The sequence below is a fragment of the Vombatus ursinus genome, unplaced genomic scaffold (genome assembly GCF_900497805.2).
Source record: "Vombatus ursinus unplaced genomic scaffold, bare-nosed wombat genome assembly UNPS02014805.1, whole genome shotgun sequence".
NCBI lineage: Eukaryota > Metazoa > Chordata > Mammalia > Diprotodontia > Vombatidae > Vombatus > Vombatus ursinus.
In genome coordinates this window covers 16150112-16176234 of record NW_020954583.1, presented here as the reverse complement: position 1 = coordinate 16176234, position 26123 = coordinate 16150112, and the positions used below count along the sequence as shown (strand labels likewise).

The window sequence follows — 26123 nt, the reverse complement described above, 5'->3', positions numbered from 1 at the left end:
GACTGTCACTACTTCTATATTCTTTACCATGTTTCATTTCACATTTATTTGACTTTAATATAAATATCAGAGTTCAAAGGGACATGAAAGACGATCTGATCTAACCTGTATCTGAATAGACATGCCTTCTGTAAAATCCCTGACAGTTGATCATTCGAACTTTGCTTGATGACTGAAGGGGAATTCACTAGCAGCTTTTTGAACTTTCAGAAAGCATTAATTATTTAGGAGTTTTTCCTTATATCAAGCCTAAATCTACCTCTCTGAAACTTCCGCCCTGTTGAATACTTAAAGTTCTGTTGTGTGTGGTCCAATGTAACAAGTTTCTCTTCTATGTGATAGACCTTTAAATTTTACTATTTTCCTCACCAGACATCTGATAAAAAAAATTAGACTTTTCTAAAGGCTAATCCAGGATCACTATTTTGAGAGCCCTCCTCTAGATATTCTCTAGCTTGTAAAAGTCATTCCTAAATGTTCACTCCAAACTGAACAAAATATGCCCCAGTTCCAGTCTGATAGGGGCAGGGTTTGGTGTGCTATTGTTTCCTCAGGCCTAGACAGTGCCTTTCTTTGGTTGATTTTTTTCTTGTTTTTGTTTTTGTTTTTTTGTTTTTTTTAGGCAATTGGGGTTAAGTGACTTGCCCAGGGTCACACAGCTAGTAAGTGTCAAGTGTTTGGTTTGAGGCCGGATTTGAACTCAGGTCCTCCTGACTTCGGGGCCGACAGTGCCTTTCTTAATGGAGTCTAAAATTGCATCAGTTTTCTTAGCTGACACATTATGCTCATGGTCAGCATGGAACTTGGCAATCACTAAAACTCTTAGGCCTAACATCTTATTTTCCTGTCTTGTGCTTCTGAAATGATTTCCCACTAATCCAAGAATGATACTTTAAATTTATCCAAATAATTTTTCCTCTTAATTTGAGAAGTATGCCATATATTCTTTTAGGTACAGGTCACTGATAAAATTACTAAACAATAGAAGGCTAAACATAGGTCCTTGTAGTACTCCGTGGGAGACCATATTACATGGTGACTTCAATCTGACTATTCAACTAGTTCCAAATCTATATAAATATGCTGAAATTTCTTCATATTTCTGACAGGAATAGCATGAGGACGTTTTTTAAATGCTTTTTAAAATTTTTAGGTAAATACATATATCTATGTGCATACATAGGCATGTATATTTACATATATGTACTTATACTTATTTATGTATATATTCATATATGCGTACATGTGTGTGTGTGCATATACACATACACACAAAGGAGTCCCATGACCTAGCATGCTAATTATCCTGTCACAATGAAGAAATAAGGTTAATCTGACATGACTTTTATGATATTGTTCTGGATATTCATGATCACTGCTTCTTTTTCTCAATGTATTTTAACCATCCCTTTGATAATAGAGTCTAGAATTTTTCAAGGAATTGAAGTCAAACTCATTGGGCAGATTTGATTTTCTATCCATTTTGAAAACTGAAACATTTGTCCTATGCCGGTAATACAGTACATTTCCTGTTCTTCACAATCCTTCAAAGATCATTGATGATGCCTTAGCAATCACATTTTTTTAAACAGTGACTTGAACTCATCAAGCATATCTAGGTGTTCTCCCTTTTTTATCTTGCGTATCAACTCTCTTTTAGCTTGTTTTTTGTTATATTCTTTCCAGTGCAAAGATTATTTTCATTGGCAAAGAAAGTAAGAGGTGATCTGGCCCACTTTTTCTGCTTTATCCCTTATCATTCCCCTTCCTTCAGCCCCTAACAATGATCTAATCTCTTTTTTGTTCCTCTTCTTTTCTCTATGTTAAAAAAAAGTCTCCAAAATTTTTTTTATCTTTAATTTTTCTCTGTATAATTTGCACTTTGTGAATATGTATATTAGTGTTATAAAATTATACCACACATTTGTTTACATTTTGTTTCCTTCCTTTTTCCCTGCTTCTTTACATGTATTTTTAAAAATCTAATTTAGTTGCTAAGTTCCTTGTGTAGTGACATTAACCTTCTTTTAACAAACCACCTTTTTCTTCTTCATCTGTGTATGCCTTCAGAATTTGATTCTTGAGGACTTCCCATTCCTTCTGGACTAACTTTCTCTATAGAATTGTAGTCTATGAGATATTAACTACTTTTCCTTTGATCTCTTCAGAATCAGTTTTCTGAAATCTAGGGATATATATATACACACACATAAATTCACACGCACACACACACACACACGCATACACACGCACACACACATATAGCTTTCTTTTTTCTTCTCTATCAATAACTCTAAGGTAGAATAACACCTGAAAAATTTTCATCATTTCTACCCATCACCTAATTCTTTCATTTTGGCGATAATAAGATCTAGGATAGAATTATCTTTTGTTTAAAAAAGTATTAGCTTTGCTCAGTGAAAAGGTGTCAATGTATGTCTGTTATTTAGATATTGGGTGTAGGGTGTTCAGGAAAGACTAGTATCTCAGGTGTGAGGGCTGCCAAGTCCTTTTTAGGGATGCTATCATCCTTTGGTATCCACTTGATTCACCCAACTGTCACCTGTGGCTCCAAGAAGCTGTGGTCACACCTCAATAAACTGTTTTGGCAGCTGGGCTAAACAAAGTTGAGAGTAACCAAGGGGCTTCAAACTCCTTGAAGAATTGTGGGGGGTTCACTCCAACCATGTGAAGACTTACTCTGGAGGAATGGGCAGATGAGAACAATTTGTTCCAGTGGCCATGCAGGTGGCAGAAGCAGGCATTGTAGAGTGCTTAGAGCTTGGTTAGACATCAGAGATACCAAGGTTATTCACTGCATCCTGAGTCATTGTCAGTCATCTTGACTTTTGTCTTGCCACTGGGCTTTAATGACTCTGGAAGAGAGAGTGAAGACCTGGAGACCATCATTAGCAATGTGCCAAAAGAGGGCAAGCTTATAATTCCAGGTGACTTTAATGCCAGAGTAAGCACAAACTATCACACGTGGCAGTGAAGTCATTGAGAGGAATGGCGTTAGAAACAGCAAAAGCAGTAATCACTTACTACTGAAGACTTGTGTTTATCATGACATTCTCATCACCAATTCTGTCTTCCATTTACCTAAATACAATAAAAGTTGATGGATGAACCCTTACAGTAAACATTGGCTTTTAACAGATTATGTCATTGTAAGGAGAAGAGACAGAGAGGATGTGAGAGTGATGGAGGTGATGTGTGGCACAGAGTTCTGGACCAATCATAGACTTATCCTCTCCAAACTAAATATTCACATTTAACAAAATCAGCAGCCCCAAGGCAAGATAACTACAAGAAGAGATGATGTAAACAGACTAGGGCACTTCTCCAAATCTGAACAGTTCGTCTCTTACTTGGAAGAAAAGTTGAGCCAAAACAGTGGAACAGAAGAGAGGACAGCTTTCAGAAATTTGGTGTACCACACTTACTCATCTGGGCCAGAACACTTGCAAACATCAAAACTGGTTTAACAAAAATGATGGGGAAATCCAGAACCTGCTAAATGAAAAACAAAAACTCCACAGGGTTTACCAGCAGGATAGTTCATCTGTCCTAATAAGCCAGCATATAAGTCCATCAAAGGTAAAGTACAAGTGAAACTCAGAGATGCAGGTTACTTGGCTCAGTGAGAAGGCAGATGAAATTCAGTTTTATGCTCATAGTAACAATTTTATAATGCCCTGAAGGCCCTTTATGGGCCAAAGACTTATAGTGCATGTCAACTACTCAGTGCTGATGAAGCCACATTGATTAATGATAAGGACATGATCCTGGAGAGATGAGCTGAACACTTCTGTACTGTTCTCAACAAACTGTCATCAATCAGTGCTGAAGCCATTGACTGTGTACCTCAGGTTGAAGTCAATCCCTCTCTAGCTGAATTTCTAACTGAAGAAAAGGTTTTGAATGCCATTAGGCTCCTCTCCCGTGGCAAAGCTCCTGATGTTGATTCTTTTCCAGCTGAGATTTACAAGGCAGGGGGTTAACTGTTCATACAGAAGCTGAAATCTTCCATGTTATCTGGCAAGAGGAGGTTTTCCCCCAGGAATTCAAAGATGCCTCCATTGTCCGTTTCTATAAAGGAAAGAGAAATAGGTTGTCCTGTGACAATCACAGGGGGATGGGGGTAGTCCTTTCTCTTAGTCATTGCCAGCAAGATTCTTTCCACAGTCCTCCTTAATAGGCTGGTCCTTAACCTGGAAGATGGTCATTCACCTGAGAGCCTGTGTGGCTTCAGAAAGGTTCAGGATTGGTTGATGTGGTGATTGCTCCTCGACACCAGGAGAAACGCCAGGAGCAGAATAGAGAACTCTACACAATGTTCATTGATCTGAAAAAGACTTTTGATGCTGTCAGTTGTGAGGACCTGTGGAAGAAATGGTGAAATTTGGTTGCCCACAGAAATTCATCAATATTGTGTGAGTTTCATTGTGCCATGCTTGCCCAGGTTCTGGATAATGGACAATGCTCGCATTTTCCCAATCACCAATGGAGTGAAGCAGGGCTATGTGCTTGGTCCTTTGATTTTTAGCATGATTTTTTTTAATGTTGTCAGACACCTTCAATGAGGTTGAAAACAGTGTCCAGGTCAGCTACCATACTGACAGTAATTATTTAACTTGAAAAGACTACAAGCCAAAAATACAGTGGAGTGAGAGTTGGTGTGTGACTTTCCATTCACAAATGTTTGTGCACTCAATGCAGCCTCTAAAGCTGAGATGCAACAGAGTGTGGATCTATTTTCTGCTGCTTGTGTTAATTTTGGCCTAGCAATTAACACCAAGAAAACACAGATTCTCCACTAACCAGCACCACCACACCATCTGTAAGTGGAACTATCAGATATGGTAAATGGAAAAATTTTAAATGCTGTGAATGAGTTCACTTCCCTTGGCAGTATACTTTCTAGGCATGTACACATAGATGATGAAGTTTGATGCACATATTTCCAGAGCTAGCTCAGTGTTTGGGAGGCTTTAAAGGAAAGTTTGGGAGAGAAGAGGTATTAGGCTGCCTACCAAATTGAAGGTCTACAGAGATGTTGTGCTGACCTCATTGTTGTATGCCTGTGAAGCCTGGACAGTATTCCAGTGCTGTGGAAGGAAACTGAATTACTTCCATTTGAATTGTCTTAAGAAGATTTTGAAGACCACCTGACAAGATAAGGTACTGGACACTGTGGTTCTTTCAAGAGCTGAACTGCCAAGCATTCAAACTTCACTGCAGAGAGTGTAGCTCCCGTGGGCTGGCCACATTGTTCGAATACCAAAAGTACATTTGCCTAAAAGACTGTTTTAAGGAGAACTTACACAAGGCAAGTGCTCAAATGGAGGTCAAAATAAGCAATATAATGACACTCTCAAGGTCTCTGAAGAACTTTGGAATCAATAGTGAGACATGGAAGACACTGGAAGAGGATCACTCAGCATGGTATGCCCACATCAAAGAAGGTACTGTACTCTATGGGCAAAACAGAATTGCAATGGCTCAAAAGAAATGTGAGGTGTGCAAATTTAGATATATGTCAACTCCAAATATTCATATTGACTATTTCTGCCTACCTGTGGTAGACCCTTCCAAGCTCATTTTGGTCTGATCAGCCACAGCAGAATACACTGTACCTTGACTGCAACATAGTGATGTCATTTTAGTCCTCTTCATGAACAGAGGACAACAAACAAGCAACCATTTAAATATCTACTTCATCATGCTATCAGTACTATATAATGACTCCGTACCAGGATTGTTATCTGGTTTAGTGTTTTGGTGGGTTTTTTTTTGTTTGTTTTTTTACAGATTTCCTCAGCTGTTTCTTCTTACTGTTCAAATGCTCTGCAGTAAGTTTCAATGACAGTACTCCTCAACTTTTATCCAAATAAAGTACACCAAGCTTACCCCCTATAGTTCCTAGATTTCTTCATAACACATAACTCTTCAAAATATAGTGCAATTACCCTGACTCTTTTACCTTCCTTAATTGCTTGTTTTAAGTAAATATAAATAAAAATACAATATGATTTCCCACTTCAAGAATTAGCCATTTTCCAATCTATTTCTGCTTTTTAAGACTATTTTTTCAGAAGTTCCAACTATTAATCAAATTATGGAAAAGAGTAAGAATTCTGTCAGTTTTGCTTCTTTGTCTGAAGCTTAATAAAATTTTGTAAAGGTATTAGGGTCTAAAATGAGGATTCTGGATTAGCTTTGTATTTTGCTTATCCAAGTATATTTTTATGTACACCTGTATGTATACATACATGTTTTTAGTGATGTTAAGAAACTTCAAAGGATCTGTGATTTCACTGATGCAGGTACTATTTTATAGTGGTTTAGATTTCAGCCATCCACAAATTCTCATTCATGGCCCATTACAAATCCTTCTCTAGGTCCCTTGATAATTGTATTTACAAATGAAATGCGTGGACTTTCAATAAGATTTACTTGCTCCTACTACCTCTCCTTTTTTTTTTGGCTGTACAGCTATCCATTGATGTCCTTTATGTCACCTTTCCTGCAAAGAGCCAAGATACTATGACATTTGAACTCACAGTAGTTTTTATTGCAGAGCATGTAAGGAATAGAAAAAAGAAAATGATTGAAGACATTGCATCTCATTCTGAGCTCCTTGGCTCTCAGAGTTGCAATGGTTCATTTCATATTTTTTTAAAGACATACTATCAACAGATGAAGTCCTAGTAGCTTGATTGCAATGCTCTTGTGGTTTCTTGGGCCCCTTCAATGTGAACTTCACTCTCGTTTTTCTGAGGTGGGTACTTGCTGATGCCTTGTGAGCTGCCTTTATTCTAGCTGCGAGACCTGTTCTATGGCTTCCTCATATTACTCTTTCCCCTGTTCTGAAGTTTCTGGTTAGTTCAACCACTTCTGACTGTTCAGTTTTTTTAGCTATTATTATTATTATCATTCTCTGTCTTTCTCTCTATCTGTGTTTCTGTCTGTCTCTGTCTCTCTCTTTCTCCCTCCCTACTCTATTTCCCTCGAGTGCTTTCTAGGCATATGCTGTGCTTCATAACATGAGAATGAAAGTCCTTTCCTATTAGCACATTTTTTCTCCTGACTCCCTCCTTACGGGATTTTGGTGGTAAGGAGGAAAAAAAAGAAGTGTGGCAACACAACTGCTGCTGACTCTTGAATGTTTGCCCTACACAAACACATACAGAAACATGTGCATATATATATGCATATATGTATGCATGTTTTCATTTGCATAGCTAATAGAAAGTTGGCAATATTCCAGTAAATCATTAAACTCCTTGTAGTTAATGAACTTAGGTCTCTTCCCTTGGTAGGGGGAAGCAAACTAACATAATCATGTGCATTCAGGGCATAATTACATTTGTGTAGGGATTTGCTTTCTATCTAAGCAGCAAGGGAGTGGTTCTGTCCTTGACTCTTTTATCTTTGGATGTCCCTGACCATGACAAGGTAGCATGGCCACAAAACAGAAGCAACAAAGTAGGTATTAGAGTACATAATAATAGAAACTAATATTTTTCCCACATTGCTGGGTGTATTCTTTGGGAGTGGCCCAAGATGACTTCAGATATCTTGGAAAATATAGGGGAGCAATGGAAGAAAATTATTATACTCTCCATCCACAAGAGTGTGGTTGCTAGTATTTTCTAAGATACAGTAGTGAGATTCAAACCCATTAAGATTTTAAAGTTGTTAAATAACCTTTCACACAATATCCCTTAGGCTTTTTAATCAAGTCATTAGGATCTCTTGTACACAGTACATGCACACAGTAGTAATTCTTCATTTCCAAGCTATTTTTATATTACATATGTCAATATACACATGAGGTCAATATACAATACAATATACAATGCAATATGCATACAATATACGTATGAGGTAAAATTTAATGATTGCATTTTCCAAGGCAAAACATAACTTTCCAATACATTGTCTTCTATATAGTGTCACTAATATATTTTTCTTAGTTTCCTTGTTTTGTTCAGACTATGATTTCAGTAGTATTGGACAGTGGTGTCAAGCTCAAATAAAAATGAGAACCACCAAACAGTACATAAGGATCCCTGTGGATTACATATGGGTGTAGAAAACTGCACATGTTTATACATTTTTTTTTTTATGTATCAACACATTAAAATCAAATAGAAACTATATTCCTTTCTAGTTTGGTTCGTACTCTGGGGTGTTGTTGGCACATGTGGCCTCAGTGTGTTTGATGCCTTCGAAGTGGGGAACTTCTGTAGAAAAATTCAGTCTACCATTGCAAATAGACCATTGCTCTGCCACTTAATGTTTTTAGAGAGTTGCCAAAGCCACTGAAAGTTTAAAGACTTTTCCAAGATTATAAAGACAGTACTTGAACTCAAGTCTTTCTAACTCAACTCAGAGGCTGGCTTTTTATTCACTATATCACACTGCATCTCTGATGTAAGGTTTGGAAATCATTGGCATTGGAATTTGGACTTTTGCATTCATAAAATTTGTTTGGATATAATCATCGTTTTCTCCTACTTGACTGTCAAAGGGTAGTGATGATGTTGAAAATTTATGCTATAATGGGCAATGATATTGCTGACCATTAATTGCACTATTCAGAATTCATTAGTTAGGAAAAAGAAAGAAGATTATTGGATCTTTGGTGCAGTATAGATAGGTGATGTAACTTTTTCCTCCAATCATCCTTTGTAAAATAAATGCTTTATTAAGGAGTTGAAAACATTTACATGTACCTTTTCTTACAGTAATCAAGTAGAAAATTACTTGGAAAGGACTGGTTTTCAGGGGTTATCTGCTTTAGCAACATTCATCTCAATCGGGTAAAGAAACAATGTAAATTTTCTGTAGTGTAGACACATTCAAATCACAATTATAATGAATAAATTTGATTGAAGCTCCACAAACATATAGAAGGTAATTTTTAAAATGTTAACATATTCACATTTAAAAAAAAAAATCTAAGCAAAGTAAAGTAAAGTTAAGCTTTGGTCCATGTCCATAGGAATATTTAAGTTAATGGAACATGGTGGTATCCACAGCTGACATGTAAGTCTGACCTCTAGTGGTCAGTGCTAAAATTTATTTTCTTGTGGAAAAAGAGGCCAGTTGAAATTTCTCCTTGTACCTGCATTTGGAAGGATGGTGATGAATTAGATAGACCTAAATTAGGTTATGAATGGCTTTCCCTTATCCAAGATTTGTTGGATTGCAATGCAGAGGTAAAAATGTAAAGCAACAGTACTTTCAAACTAACTGACATTTTTGACAAGAAAGGTTGTCCTTGGCCTTCCTCCCCTCCCAACCCTCATTTCATCAGCAGGGGTAAAATTACTTTGGGACCCTGCCAATAGGTAATAAATAACATATAAATTCCAGGATACCCTTGCACTGTAGGGTGCCCTAATGTGTAATAATCCTTAGACTATTGAGTTTATAACTCATGACATCTGGCAGTTATTGAGCATTGTAATTCATGTTGATCCCCATTCCTCATATGAAAGAAATATTGGAGCAATAACCAACGATATTAGGGAAATGTGGAATAACTGGAAGATGCTCATGAGACTGGTTACCCTTATGAAATTTTTCACAAAGATGATGCTTTCAGATAGAGCTTAATAAAATAGGAAGAAAATAGTAATCCATTTGGAGTCAAATGATAGTACCACATTAATATTCATTTCATATCTGTTTATATATCCATAATGAAGTCTGATAGATGCAAAAAGTCAACAAATATGAAATGATATTATTTCTTAAAATTTTAGTATTTAAAAATAATGATACCTATGTGTGTAGCTTTATTTTCCCACTTTCCCTTCAAATCTCAAACATTCGTTGTCTTTAGGGTAAAGAGACCAGAAAGGAGATGGATAGAACAACATAGAAACAAAATGAGGCAACTAGAATATAATTATTTCAAGTCTCCTGACAGACCTACTTCTACCATACAGCTTTGATGCTTTGACCATAGACTAGGGACTCATGGGATATAGACCAGATTGAAAAATTAGAAGCAGACAGATGGTTATTTGTAATAATCATGTAAATGTAAATCCTATAAAAATGTTGTGGGATTTTGGGGTGTGGATAGGTGTGCTTAGAGGCCAAAAGCTGATGTAGGGAAAAAATAAGATTGCAGTTATGTTATGAGGTTTGGAATAATTTTTTTGTGTTGCTCACCAACCTATGAAGCATTATTAGATCTCTTTTGAATAAACATATGAAAGAATGAATTCTTTTTTCTTATAGTGCCTATAGTTTATGAGTTTCAGTTTGACCAGGGCTGGAATTAGGCCTAAATTGGCAGGTGCTAGGAAACTAGTTGCCTTGGTAGCCAAATCTGTTTTTTAAAGCCTTTTTTTTGTTTTGCAATAGAGCAGGTGCATTGCCTTGAAAATATTTATCTTAATACTGACATTTTTATATACAATCACTATCAATTGATGTCTTCCAGTACATCAGTCTCTGTGTGATACTTCAAAGATATCTGTCTTATTTGAACAGTTTCAAGGACAACAGTTCATTTAAGGGTGAAAATGACACTGATAAAACTTTAATTAATCTCAATCCACAACCTTCTCATAAACTTTTGGATATGGAATGCATATCAAATATTAGACCCCTGGCTTCACAGGGAACGTGTCTTCCAAATGTTAAAACAACAAGCCAAATGCTGGCTTCTTAACTATGACCCAAAGGTAATGTTTGCCAGAGACAGCAGTCAGATCTGTCATGGTCAGATGTCACTGGTTTTTTGTACCACATGTGACACAAGAGTTTATGAATAATCCCAAAAATCTCACTCTCAAGGGGATGTAGGCATGACCAACTTTATATAGAGTATATGATAATTCCACACATCTTCAATGTGTTCCTTATCAAGTTTTAAATGTTAACTGAAGATATGAAGATTTTTCTCTCTGTGTGGTATTTGATATTATGGTGTGGATGAAGGCAGAGCAGGGCCATAAAAAATACTAAAATAAAGAATTAATCATTTTTGATTTTGCCATTCCCTCACCACAATTTTTCTCCACGTTAGTAAAACAGAATTTTCGTAATGCCAGGGATTGAGTTTGAACAAGGCACTGATAATATTGCTTATTTTGCCTTTTTTTCTGATCTGTCTGGGTAATTTGCCATGTAAATTAGCTTGTACAAGTGGATCTTTTCACCTCCTTAATCAGGGCTGAGCATGTCTCACTCTGGAATTCTTTTGGTGTTGGTTGGAGATGTTCCAGAATATCAGCTTACACAGCAGGAGAAGGATGTCTATCTACTATGTCAGAACTCTCCAATCACCCTCCTGTGCAGGAGAAATCTCCAGAGATTTATTTCCTGATGATGATTTGTATACGTTCACATTGTAACTAGTTGGTCCTAATTATTCTGGATACACTGTACAAACTCATACTGACTTGTAATGTATTGGTTTCTAGAGGATGAAACTGTTTTATAAAATAATTCTTTCATATCATATTAAATAAAAGTTTCAGAAATATTCTGAATTTTTTGTTCTTTCAATCTTTAAGATTAGTTATGGCCCATGAACTAATTGATGCTTTATTTTCCAGTTAAGTGTGAACTCACATAACTTACATTCTTTACCTACAGATTTCTGAATTTCTTAATCCTACTTACTTATGATTTAAGAACAAGAAATGAGTACAAAAAATTGCAAAAACTTTAAAAAACCATTTAAAATTGCATTTCTTCTTCAAAATATATTTTAAAGTATTTTTATATTCTCACATGATTATTAATCAACATTATAGATGGTTTCACCAACTCCATCAACCATTTCAAAGATCCTAATAAATCATCTAGTTCTAGCAAAACTTCCTCTATGCATTGACATACAAAAAACCACAGGAAATATCTTGTGCATGACAATTGAGATATTATCCTCTTTCTTTTTTTTTAGCTAATACATAGAGGTTAGGGGTACAAATTTTCCTGACTTAGCTTATTCAGTATATAATGACATTTTCTTAGATATGTAAAATCATGTTTCAGAACCTGAAGGGACTTTGGAAATTATGTAGTCCAACATGCTCATTTTATAGATGTGAAAACAGAGACCCATAATGATTAATTGCTGTCCTGAGTTACCCCCAAAATGGTACTGGGCTGAGTTAGAAGACCTGAATTAAAATCCAAATATCTTTTTAATTCAAGTCTTCTGGCTCAGTCCAATGCCTTTTCCTGTATAGCACCCTGTTTTTTATATCTGGAATTGATTCAGTGTTATTATTGGATTCTAAATACAAAAAGATATCAAATTTAACTTATAATCATTTTAATGAAATTTCTGAAAGCACTTTGAAAAGAATAACAGTGATATACAAAGACAAGCAATTTTATGAGGCTCAGCTGTGTCTTCTAGTTGAATTTTATGCTTATCCTGACCTAGCTGCTCCTTTGAATATATGTCTAGCATTGCTAGTTTTGTAATCCATCAAAAGAGTTGGTGTGGCTTATTATTATCAGTTCTTGATCAAGAACAACCTTTCCTACCTGCTTTCCTTGATGGTGCCTTTATGTTTTTTAATCTGTTTGTGGAAAGGAATAGGTTACTCAGGTACTTCCACGGATTTGTGATCTCATCCAGGTGGCTAATCCCTAACCTAATGGAACTCATAATCTGTCTGTGCCTTCTCATCCTTTGTTATTCTCATGTACATCATTTCTTAGTAAATATCTTACAGGTTATATAGCTGACATTATGGAATCCTTTCTCTGGGTATTTTGGTATTTCATGGTTATCAAAATTCAGTACTTGGCCATCCATCTCTGGCCATATGACTGGCCTTCTTCTTTTTTTGGTCCTATATATCTTCATGTTGCCTTTCATGTTTGATCATAATTCATAATTGGTAACACATTGCAAACTGATTTTAACCATCATGGATGTTTCTATTGCCCCTTTGGAGCCTGTGATTTTGATTCTTAAGAAATCATAGCTTTCCATGATTTACAGTTATAAAGCTCACTTGAAGAATAACAGTGTTTAAAAGATGGATTTATGAAACATGAATCAATCCTGGGATTATTGAAAACACTTCAAAGTTTCCCCATTGCAGCATTACCATAATTCTACTTCTGGCCTTCATCAACTTACATCAAGATTACTTCAATAGCCTTCTTTTTTGCTTCCATGCCTTTCAGCCTTTCCCTTTCCACTTCATCTGCATAACAGTTTTATGTTAATCTTTCTAAATATTGAGAAACTGGGGTACTATGAAACACAGATGGTCATGTGTCCGGTGTAAAGAACTGGAGTGAGGAGCAAGCTGATTTCACCAGTATTTCTGCCAGTGTACTTAAGCTCTCAGAAAGAAGGGAGAAATGACTATACTGTACTGATTAATTTCTGAACTTAGACCATTTTCCATCTTCATGGCTTGTCTAAGATACACACTAAATGAACTAACTTCTAATTATTTCCTTTCCAACTGCATTTCATAATCCAGAAAATATGCATCTTTAATTTTTTTTTTCTTCATGAATTATAGGGCTGATCTCTTTCAAGTGGCTGTGGATATCACTGATATGGACACTTCAGTGTTCTGGGGCTTGATGAAATCATTGTAATGCCACCCACAAACAGGAGCTTTTGGAAGACTTGGAAGTTTTCTAGGGTCTAGATTACTATAATTTCTTGTTGCATGACATTCTATTCCTCTTATGAAGTAGATGCTTCCAAAGACACTTAGTATACTACCATAGTAACAAGAGCAAGGTTTTTCTTCTCTCTTGTCCTGAATTACATTGCACAACTGGTTCTATGATCTTTATGTTCTCTCTGACTTTATTAGTAATAACGTTAGTATGCATGGGAGAGATTCAGTAAAGAAAAGAAGTATAAGAATGAGAATAGGGAAAAGAAGGAAAACAAAAGTGAAAGTCAGGGAAAAGATTCAAAGAAATTGATACTCAGTGATAGACTAAGAAAAGAACTTGTTTTGAATGTATTTTTGACTCTCACCCTCGCCACTTTCATTAACTATTGTTCATAATTGGGACTGAATGATGGGACATACTTTCAATGGGTGGATTTATTCCTATTCCAGCTCAAATTTATTCAATGTAGTTCCATTCAGCAAACATTTATTATATGCCTAAAGTGCTACACTAGTTGCTAATGGTATCAAGATAAAGAAATAGCGTATGCCCTCAAGGCTAACAAGACCATTCAGAGTGTGTGTGTGTGTGTGTGTGTGTGTGTGCGCCTTGGCATACAAATGTGTCATGCACTAGAAATGATTCCTACTTTTCAGGGCCTCCAACATGGCAATTGTGGGGAACAAGATGTTATCTACTACTAGTAATTGATTGAGGGACATGAGAGTATCAGATTGGGATGAATGAATAAATGAATGAATGCTAAAGCATATATTAAGCATATGTTATATGATGGGCACTGTGATGGAGATACAAGTAAAAGTAAGCAAGACGGTCCCTAACCTCAGGGAGCTTAAGACACCAATAAGAGATAATTAAGGGAGTGGGGGGGGGTAGGAGAGGAAGGAAGAGGCACAGCTGCAGCAGCATGGTTTTTTAAATGACTGAAAAGTGACTTAGAGTCTTCTAGAGTGTCTTCTAGAGAAGATACAGCAAAATCTAACCTATCAGGGCTCAGGGCCCCAGGAATGGAGTCTAAGGTTCTAGTGGGAGGAAGATGAGGAGTAAAAGGAAGATGTTGAGAGTATAAGTGATACATGTATTGGAAGTGTCTAAAAAGTGACATGGAGTATTGGTTCCAGGTAAGATAAGGCAGAAACTCACATGATGTTCTCTAATTTACTTAATGTTAGCTAGCAAGGGAGAGGTAAAGGATTTTATCTATAATTCCAGAGATATAGGGCCTTTGAGGAATGGATGGGGAGACATTCTTGGCTGGTGTTAGGTATAAAAGCAAAAGACAAGGCACAATTAACACTTATAGGATATATGCCAATTATCTGGCTAGTGTCAGGAGAATAACCTTGGTTTATTCCTACAAGTGAGGAATCAAAGGCCTTACATAATGCTTTTCTTCTGAGTTAATACCTGTGAAAAGCTAACACTGATCCCATAGGGGAAGAGAGAGAAAATTTGCATACACAAAGATCCTTGAAAGGAGGCATACCCTTTATTTATTAATATGCTTGTATATAAATGTATCTATACATATATGTATCCTATAGTATGCATTGATTTATAATGATTGATTATGGTAAGTATTGATTTATTAGAATTTCTCAGAGTAAAGAATAAAACTTATAGTTACAAAACATTAAGAAGTAAAATCATATCTGTGTACACTAGGAAAAATAGGTATTAAAAACACAGAGACCAGACATTGTAAAAAGCATTGGAGAAGTTCAAGGTTAGTTGACCTGTCACAGTCATGGCTGACAAATCTTAGTTTGTCCCATGTATGAGTATTTTTGTATTAACATTTTCTAGAAGATTTTATCATTCTTACAGCAACTTTAAATTGATGTTTTTCATTTATCTATTTATGCATTTATTTTGGGTTTTGTCTCTCTAGATAACCTGAAATAAAGAGAATGATATAAAGTGATAAAGAAAAGTAAATTTCTAAAAACTCTTGCAAGCACCAGAGTATTTTATAAATTGTGAAAGTATGTAGTCCTTAGCTGTATCATTGTCTACCCTCTACTTCAAGCATGAGTGGTCTGCAAGCATGAAATTACTGTGGATGTTGGTTTTCTTGGCTTCATTTGCAAATGGGAATCTTTTTTCTGTAATTGCCACAAACATATGTTCTATTGCTAAACAGTAGCAACCCATGCCTTCCATCTTGTTGTGCTGCTATAGTTTTCCATGTTATTTGTTTTTATCTTTGTTTCCTAAGTCAAAAGATGCTATTTTCAGTAATTTGTATTGTTGTGGTCAAAATGGAATTGTACATGAGAATGATTTGCATTAATTATAAGTAGCTTTTGAGTTGCTTTTTTGGCATGTTTTTGTGAGGAAACCAATTCTAAAGACAGCTTCGACTTGCCAGATGTGCCATTTTGGAACAATTTGGGTCTCTGCCAAAACACCATTTGTTGCCAGTCTCAGATATTGTAAGAATACTCATCACCCTGTTACCACGTTTTTGCACTTTTTAGCATTGTATAAATAGGCAGCTGTTTAGGTGTTAGAACACAAATTAATCAACAAAGTATAGAGAATTTACCTGATTGAGAAACAAATTATAACCCCACGAAGGAATATCACATTTAAATGTACACATGCCTCAGCCCATTCAGAAACAAACTTTTATGTATATCAATCACACATTCTTGCCTAGAAGTTGAGAGGACAGAAAATAAGTATTTCTGAATGTTAAGCTTTAATTTTTTTAGCTTCAAAAGCAGTAAATTCACTCTATTTATATGATGAGAAAGACTAATTTGCACTAAAGTTTTCTTGATTGTTCCTTCAATGGGAGACTTTCTAATCTTTAAAAGGGTTATGGCTTAATTAAGATGGAAAACTCTGTTAAAGGATATGTAGCAGAAAGGCAAGAAGGAGAAAGCCCTAAAATTCTCAGTTGTCTCTCTGGAGCTATTTTCAGGAGATGAACATTTATTTATTTGGAGAATGCCAATTAACCCAGAGACTTAGACCAATGAGTAGGGATCATAGGGAAATATATATCATTATGGGACACTGAAGCCAGTTAATTTACCTAATCCCAATTTACATGAGTGTAATTTACTTAAGAAACTAATTCTTTGCTTAATTTTGTTTCCAGACAGCTTTTATCAGTCATGAGCAATTTCCCTCCCTTTATCCACTGGAATACCAAACTTGTCAAGGCTAGAAGAACGTTAGCAAATAGGGAAAATAGGTACAGTCATGACATTAGACATATTAGCTTGACTGCCTTTCATAACTGTTAATTTTAAAATGTAGATCTTTTTAAATAAAATTACTACTTGCCTAATAAAATTGCAAATCTTCAATCCAGTAAGGAATGAATCATTTTTTCAGGCAATTCACCTACCCAGAAGAAAAAAAGAAAAAAGGAAACCTGAAAAGATATAGGTGACAGTTGGAGAGCCAGGCATGCCAGATTTTCAGAGGTTACAACTGAGGTCCAACCTGCTGTTCTCCTTAATGAAAAGAGGAAAATGTCAGCCTGACAAAACTGCTATAAGGGATATTCCTCCTCTGCATGTCACGCTGTCCAGATGTCACTTGGCAGGTGGAATTACAGAATGGATGAAAATGAAGGCCTGTATATGTGGGTGCTAGTATGTTAAAATGGTGAAAATTAATCTACCTTCAGAAGTTTAATGAAAATAGCATCTATCCCGTCTGTATTCATGTCATAAGAAAGGTGCTTCATAGAGCTTTCTCGATGCTTGCCTCCACTCTGAGTTTTAAAACAAAATTAAATTGCTTTCTGGAGTTTTTTCTAATGTTAACAGCCAGAACAATGATTTGCCAATGATAATCACCTGGAAACTTTCTCGATAAATAAAAGAACTGAATAAACACATTCTGCTTATACCTCGGAATGTGAAAATCACTGTCAATCAGATTTTTACAAACAAAAAAAATCATTTTCTTTTCTCAGTATTAAGAGATGACTTCCGGCAAAATCCCACAGATGTTGTTGTGGCAGCTGGAGAGCCTGCCATCTTGGAGTGCCAGCCTCCCCGAGGACATCCAGAGCCCACCATCTATTGGAAGAAAGACAAAGTTCGAATTGATGACAGAGAAGAGAGAATAAGTGTGAGTCAAACTGAAATGACAGTTTATAGCCAATGTACATCTAGATTGTATAAAGATGAATGTTTTATACCAGAACTTATCTCTAACAAATTAATTACATTTTATTATCTGTTTAAAATAAACATGACTCTCCATATTCCTTTTAAAATTTCAATGACAAGTCATTCATTACCAATTAAGAAGTAAGAAATATTTAGAAAGTACATGAACTGAAAAAAATCATTAGAAAATTATTTGTTTTAGTTTGGACCTGTTATTTTATCAGAGAGGGGAGTACTTCATCTCTAAACTTCACCCTCTGATACAGATTTATAATTCATCTTTATAGTCTTAAGGAATTACAGGGGCACTGAGAAATGAGTGACCTACACAGTGTCACAACTTATATATAGCAGAGATAATACTTGTAGCCAGGTCTTCGTAACTCCAAAGTTGGCCCTCTCTCCATTAAACTACTCTGTGCCTTATAAGATGCAAATATTTATGATAAAGCAACTTTCAATCATTTTTTTCTTAAATTAATTTTCCCAGATAAATTTTTATGGCATTTTTATGTAAATAAATTAAAATAAAATGTTTCAAAATTTTTTTTAAAATTCCTGTTTTAACTACTTAGCTTTTTTTATGCATGAGAAAAATCCATATTTGTAAAATAAAAAAAAAGATTGACCAGGTCCAAATCGTTTGTTGTATTTTATTGAGTTGACTCACCTGAAGATTTTCTGAAAGCAATGTTATTTGAAGCACTATTTAGTATAATTCTTATGCTTTAAAGTGGAATTTCATCTAACTTAATCTTTCCCTTTCATTGAATTTGGGGACCAGATGTAAACAGTAGGCCATGTCACTGGGCCTGTGCATGGTCATCTTTCATTTTTTAACAGGCAGATTTTTCTTATACATAGGCTATGACGATATGACTGAATCAGATCCAGTCTGATTATAAAGCTTACAATAAAGGTAATAAAGCTTATTATTCCTACTCTGGCTGTCTATGTTGATGGAATCTTCATTGCTAAAGGGAGTTGGGTTGCCAGTAAATGTGGAATATAGAGAAAAATGATTCTTGATCATGCAAGAGTGCTTACTAAAATATTAATAAATAGTATTTCCTGGGAAATTACTGAGTATGATGTAGAGAGGCTATAGAGAAGATACTTAGTGGATATAGAGAAAAGAAGAGTAATTGGGAGAACTGATGAGGGTTTGATTAGACATCAAGTTAAGTTGGATAAAGTCTAGATGTGGGTTCTATCTATAGAAGGTCTATTCCAAGGCACTTGAACATACAGGTAAGATGTATTTGGTAATTTTGTCCTTTGGTGCATTTCTAATATACATTTTGAATTATTCCTGATTCATGTGAAGACTGGGCAGCAAAAAGTAAGATATCTGTATTTCCCCATAAGTTTTCTTAAAGGATCTGCCCAAAGGATCTTTCTGTAGAGGATTCTCTTGTTGAGCACTCAGACCCTCCAAATGTTCTCTGTCATCCTTAGTATATGACTGACTCACCTCCATATTTGATCTTAAAAAGCAAAAATAACATGCTGATAATGATTTGATTATGATGTAAGGATTTTAACATATTTCTATAAACATGAATATTTTATTTGAAACAGATCCGTGGTGGAAAACTGATGATTTCAAACACTAGAAAGAGTGACGCGGGCATGTATACCTGTGTTGGCACAAATATGGTGGGAGAAAGAGACAGTGATCCAGCAGAACTGACCGTCTTTGGTAAAGACATCTTTTAAAATTATTTATTATTTTTGTCATAGATTGTAAACAATTAATCTAATAAGAAAGTACTAGGATTACTAAGGTTAGTTTACGAATTGTAGAAGATGTTTTTATGGCTCGTCTGCAATTTGAATGACTGATAAAGTAGGTAATGATTATGCTGTTGTTTAACTGGCATTGTGTTTCAGATTTAACCTGAGATCCCTGATTAAAAGAACCTGAAACTTTAAAAACTTGCTTTATATTCTGTAATTTACGTATTTATAATTTTTGGCCTACACATTTATCAAGTATTTGACAGAGCAGTTTAGTTAGGTGGAAAGAGGACTGATTTTAGGGTCAGACTAATCAATTCAGGCTCTGCTGGTAGAACTATGGGCAAGTCACCCAATCTCTTTTGTGATTGTTTTTCTCATTTATAAAATGAGGGAGTTGGATTAGTTGATCTCTTAGGTTCCATCTTGGTCTAAAATTTTATGATTTTATATTTGGGTTTGGGTTGGCCATTTTAGCTACCATATCTTTTTGAAGATGAATTTTATGTCTAGTACTGGGAAAATATGGGGATGGAAAATCTAAAGGAGTTGTATATTCTGTTCATCTTTAAGAAAACAAAAATTAAGACATTTCTTCTTATATTTAATTTTCATATAATATAAACTTTTGTAACTATTTAATATTTCACATACTATAATTAAACAGAAATTTATTTGTTCTCTTAAGACATATTTTGATTTTAAAGTTGTCAGGGCTTAATTGAGTGATCAGAAACCAGGCAATCACTCCCATTTATGATTAGGCATTTGTGACTGATTACGAAGCAAACAAACATGAAGCGGGGGGCAGAAGTGCTATAAAAGTTGATATGCCTTTTGCATTTTCCTAATTGAGTCTTGAGTAATATGTAGTAATTAAGTTTCAGGGATCATTGAGGGATCATCATGTGGAGAGATTGGAATTTGGGCCCCAAATTTCAGAGCTCAAGTAGCAATTTCAAAAGGTCTAATTTAGGCTTTGTGTCAAGAAAAGCAGGGAATGGGATGCTTAAAGAGGTGATGGGATCTCCTTTCTCACCCTTTTGTCCTTGGAAGTTTTCAATCAAAAGCTAGGACACCACTTGTTGGATATGTTGTAATGGGTATTCTTTTGTGAATGAGTTGAATTCAGTTGCTTCTGAGGTCTCTTGCAACTATCAAATTTCTGCAGTTGTTACTATGGAAGGGAGGTTAAATTTTGAAAAGAGGGGAAATGTGGAGAAATGGAAGTAAAATATTAGGGAGAAGAGAGAGAATTAAAGCAATTTGGAAAACTGAGAACATTTCCTTATAGTGAAGATCAGTACTAAGAAATCTCTTTCAAGTTTCATGGTGAATATACATACATGAAGAAAGTAGTTTCTGTATATAGCACAAATTATGCAGTTGTAAACTTCATGAATTTTAATTTTTATGCTTTAGAATGATCATGTACTTCAATGCAGGATGTTAAAGGCACCTACTTCCTGTTGCAGCCAAGGGATTTGCCATTATGTGACTGTAAAGGCCCGTATAGATCCCTAAAGAAGGTGTCTCTGCTTCAAGGGATTATGACATTGTATGACTTAAGGAAAGGGCAGAAATTTTTCAAAGTTGCTTTATTTTTCCTATTACATACAGAGGGTTAAAGCTATATTTTATGAATATATATATACAGGAGAACAAGCCCCTCTTTTCAAAACTGAGCAATATCTGGTAATATTCCCTATGGGTACTTAGCAGCTTGAAGTCCAAAATGACAAAAGCACTGGGGTAACCAATAATTTTTAAAGAAATCAAATAATAAAAATATAGCTATTCAAAGTCTATGCACAAATTTCCATCCTTGAGTGCTCTGAGAAATACTAGTTTGGCCTTAAATATCTTTAGTCAGCTATAATATCCTAAAAATAGACTTTAGTATATAACTAGCAAAGTACAGTTTTGTCTAGTACTATGTAAAATTAGTGGTCATTGAAAGCTGACTTTGTGAGACCACATATTACATATCTTCTATTTAGAGGAATTTGTACTTAGTATTATTCTAACCAACCAAATGTTTGGGGTCTTTAGGAATGCTACAGTGTAGGAGTGTCATTTAGTGCTAAAATGCAAATAAAAGAATGGGAATAAAATTGCCTTGAGTAGAAAACTGAAGAGATTTAATATAATGTTACAACAATAATAAGTGTAAGAAATGTAATTGAACTGGAATTATTTTCCTCTGTCTTCTTCTATACCTCCATTAAAGAAATACTTGGTCATACTCTGTTATTCCTAGCATACAGAAGTAATGTAGAAATTCACTGGTATGGAGCTATTCTCCAAGAAATTTGAATTTTATTTATAGTGAATTAAGGTTAAATTTCCACAGAAATTATAGACTGAATTAGAGATCACAAAACCCTGAATTTTTCAGAAGTAATACTTCTAGAAAATTTTATAACTATTACAAACATTTTGTAATTTTTAAATAATATGATGGAAATTAGTGAACTGATAGGGCTGACTGGTGACACCTTGCCTAAGAGTATAATTTAAAAATCATTTTTAAAATAACATAAGTAATATTTAATAAAATATTAAAAAGGGAAATTAAAACATTTACATATAGTAAAAACAAACAACATGCAAAATAAGGAAACAGACCTGCTAAGGTAATAATTTTCAGAAAAGTGATAATTTAGGTCAGTACTCCTACTTTCAGTCTGATACTGTTATAGAAGATAAGATAGATGATTTTGTTGTTTTTGTTGTTGATTGGCTTTTATTTTGAAATAATTATATGTGACAATATTTCAATACTTCTAGAGTTTTGTAATCTTATAGATATGAATACTCTGTCCAACAGTTCAAATCATCTCTCGCTCGTGCCTTCTCATCCTGTATAATTCTTGGGTATGTTCACTGTAAATCCTTCACAATTTTCCATTCAAAGTTCCAACCCTATTCTCATTTTCCTCTATAGGATCTCCCATAGGTGATCTCATTGGCTTTCATGGGTTCAATTATCATCTCTATCCCGACAAGTCGTACTCACATGTACACATGTGTGTGTGTTTGTACAACACATATGTATGTATGTATATACATATATGTTTATTAATAGACATAATGTCTCTTTGGATCCCTAGTTCCATATCACTGACTTCCATTTGAACATCTACGGATGTCTCATAGGTACCTCAAATTGAATATATCCAAACAGAATTCATTATCTTTTCCCCAAATCCTTACCTCTTCCAAATTTCCTTCTTAGTGTCAATGGCACTACAATCATCCCAGTTACATAAGCTCACAACCTCACTGTCATCCTCTCCTCCTCACTCTCACCCATCCTATATATTTAATCAACAAATATATATTGTTGTTTCTATCTTCACAATCTTTTGTATATATCTCCTTCTCTATAGTCACACAGCTACCACCTTAGTTCAGGCTCCAGGCAACTTTGACCTTTACTATTGCAATAACCTTCTGCTGTATCTTTCTGCCTCAAGTCCTTCCTCACTCCAATTTATCCTTCACTGAAATGATACTAAAGTGATTTTCTTATAGTATATACCTGACAATATCACCGCCTAATCAGGGAGCTACAGCAGCTCATAGTTATCTCCAGCATCAAATCAAAGCCCTCTATTTGGCACTTAAAACTCTTCACAATCTGAAACCTTCTTATGTTTTCTATTCTTCCTATACCTTATTCCTCGCCATATGCTGGAGGTTTAGCAGTACCACATTTTAAACAATATTATAAGACTGTGATTCTACTACTCATGCCTCCTTGTTGTTCCTTGTCCACATCACTCCTGAATCCAAACTTCACAGAACAAATTGTTCTGTAAAAATTGGACTTAGTCAAAAGGACCTAGAAGTTCACATGTGGTCTTCAGTCTGCAGGTTCTCCATGCCTGGCCTAGACCTTTCTAGTTTCCCCAGTTCCTAGTTCCTTCTCCTATGAAAATACCTCCATTTATTCTGTATATATCTTTTATGTACCTAGATAATTACATGTTTTCTTCTTTATTTAGAATATGAGATCTGTGAGGAAAAGAACTATTTTTATCTTTCCTGGTATCCCCAGCACTTATCACAATGTTTGTGCAATGCTTGTAAATGCTTAGTAATTTTTAATTGGCTTATTGTTTGTGGAACTACTTGAAAAGGCTATGTCATGTTCCACAGTTTGATAAAATCAGCCAAATATAAGTTGCACACAAATGAAGGACCTCATTGTTTACAGGAAGTATCTCTTTCAGTTTGACACTGCACTGGAAATACTCCCTGACAGTTATACTCCATGACAGATAATTTTTTATTTTTGTGATCATGAGTCTCTCTTTTTTGGGCCTCAGTTGATATTAATAATCAAAAGATATTCAAATAAAGTTATATCTTCTATCAAGAGATTTTATATCGCCTTACCATACCGTATACATGAATGGCATATTTAAATAGAGCTTTTAATATCAAATATGCTCTATGAAATCAGTTTTTTTTAAGTACTGTAAGGTTATTGGGATATTATCTTCTCTATACTTTTCAGTCAATTGCTTTGTTCAAAAGATGTGTTCCATCATAGAGAATTGTTTGTAAACTTTTTCATTAATTATTGTGAAGATGATAAGGTAGGCTTATGGGTTGACAGCTATTAACATTTCTTGTTCACTTTTTTCAGTAATAATAATATCTGAGATTCTCCTTCCTCATGCATTTAATACTGTATTGTCATTGATGAAGAAAATAATTGGTTGTAAAAATTTTGAAATATCATTTGTATTTTCATCTCTCTATTGTGTCCCTTCCAGGTTCATCCTTAAATATTTTTGGATTATTTGGCTTAATTGAGTCTCATGCCATGGTTTCTTTAAATCTGTTTTTCCATGTATTTCTTACCTGTAATATCAAGTGATATGGCTAATAATCTCCTCTCATTCTTCTCTGAAATATTTTTCCAAGAATTTTAAATTCATTCTAAAATAGTATTGCATTTGAATTCTATTTCTCTCCATTTGACAAGGAGATCGTGCATTCTCTGGCTGAGGGAGTTTCAGAGTTCTTTTGGCATCTTGGTTGTGGCAATTGCTATATATTCAGTTAAATTGGAGGGTCATACAACTGAGTCCACAAAAAATTATATTCTCTCACTTTATTGATTCAAGAAGTCCTTTACACTTCCTCTAATTGATTTTCCAACCCACTCTACAAAGAGGTAATTCCAAATCTTGTGTTTCACTGGCATGAGTTTTGAGAAAATAATTTTGAGAATTGTGATGTCAACAAGTCAAGTCAGCAAGCATTTATTAAATGTGCCCTATGTTCCAGTCACTGTGTTAAGAGCTGGGCATAATGAAAGGCAAAAAAATAATTAAAACTGAAATACCCAATCCCTGATGGAGGGATTCTCAGGGAGATCACACTCTAATGGAGGAGACAGCATGCAAATATCCACTTAGAAACAAGATATATACAGGATTAAATGGAGATACTCTCAAAGGGAAGACACTAAGGTAAAGGACAAGTGAGAAAGGCTTCTTGTAGAAGGTTGGACTTTAGCTGAAACTTGAAGGAAGTCAGGGAAGCCAGCAGGCAGAGATGAGGAGGGAGAGAGTTCCAGGAATGGAGGACAGCAAGAGAAAATGCCCAGAGTTTTGAGCTGGCATGCCATGTGCAAGAAAGAGGAGGGAGGCTAGTGACATTGGATCTCAGAGTAGGTGGGGAGAGAGGGAAGTAAGCTGTAATAAGACTGGAAAGATAAGAAGAGGCCACAGGATTTTGTATTTGTTTGAAAGATAATGAGGAGCTACTAGAATTTATTGAATAAGGAGATGGAGGTGACATGATCAGACCTGCATTTCAGGAAGATCACTAACAGCTGAGTGGAGGATGGACTTGAGGGTAGAGATGTTTGAGGCAGGAAGAAAAACCAGTAAGCTATTACACTAAGGTCTAACATGAAGAGATTAGAGCCTGCAACTGAGGTGATGACAGTGTCAGAAGAGAGAAGGGGATACATGCAAGAGATGTTACAGAGGCAGAAACAACAAGACTTGGCAGCTGATTAGATATAGTGTAGTGAAGGGGAGGGAGAGAGAGAGAGAGAGAGAGCGAGAGAGAGAGAGAGAGAGAGAGAGAGAGAGAGAGAGAGAGAGAGAGAGAGAGAGAGAAATTTAGGATGACAATAAGATTGGGAGCCTGAGTGAGTGGTATCCTCAACAATAATGGGGAAGTTAGGAAGAGGTTAGGATTTTAGGGGAAATATAGTAATTTCAGTTTGGGAAATGTTAAGTTTAATTTGTCCAATAAGCTATGTGAGACTGTAGGGCAAGACAATAGTTAGAGGAGGACAAATAGATCTGAGAGCTAAATATAGAGATGATAATTGAATCTAAGGGAGCTGATGAAATCACCAAGTGAAAGAGTATAGAGGTAGAAGAGAAAAGGTGCCTAGGAAAGAGCTTTGAGGGTTCTCCATGGTTAGCAGAAGTGATTTGGATGAATATTCTACAAGAAGTTATAGACAAATAAGAAGAGAATCATGAGAGAGCAGTGTTATGAAAACCTAGAGAAAAGGGTATTAATAAGAACATTGTTCATAAGAAGACCCAA

General features: G+C 35.3%; 1 protein-coding gene across 2 annotated transcripts in view; it reads left to right on the top strand.

Annotated features, from left to right (window-relative positions):
* The window catches only part of ROBO2 (roundabout guidance receptor 2), a 633674-nt gene that overhangs the window by 374999 nt on the left and 232552 nt on the right, over positions 1-26123 (top strand). For both annotated transcript variants that reach the window (XM_027874186.1, XM_027874188.1), the window contains exons 2-3: positions 17597-17754; positions 19377-19497. In XM_027874186.1, coding sequence (XP_027729987.1) covers positions 17597-17754; positions 19377-19497 — 279 coding nt within the window. The remainder of the gene's footprint in view (positions 1-17596; positions 17755-19376; positions 19498-26123) is intronic.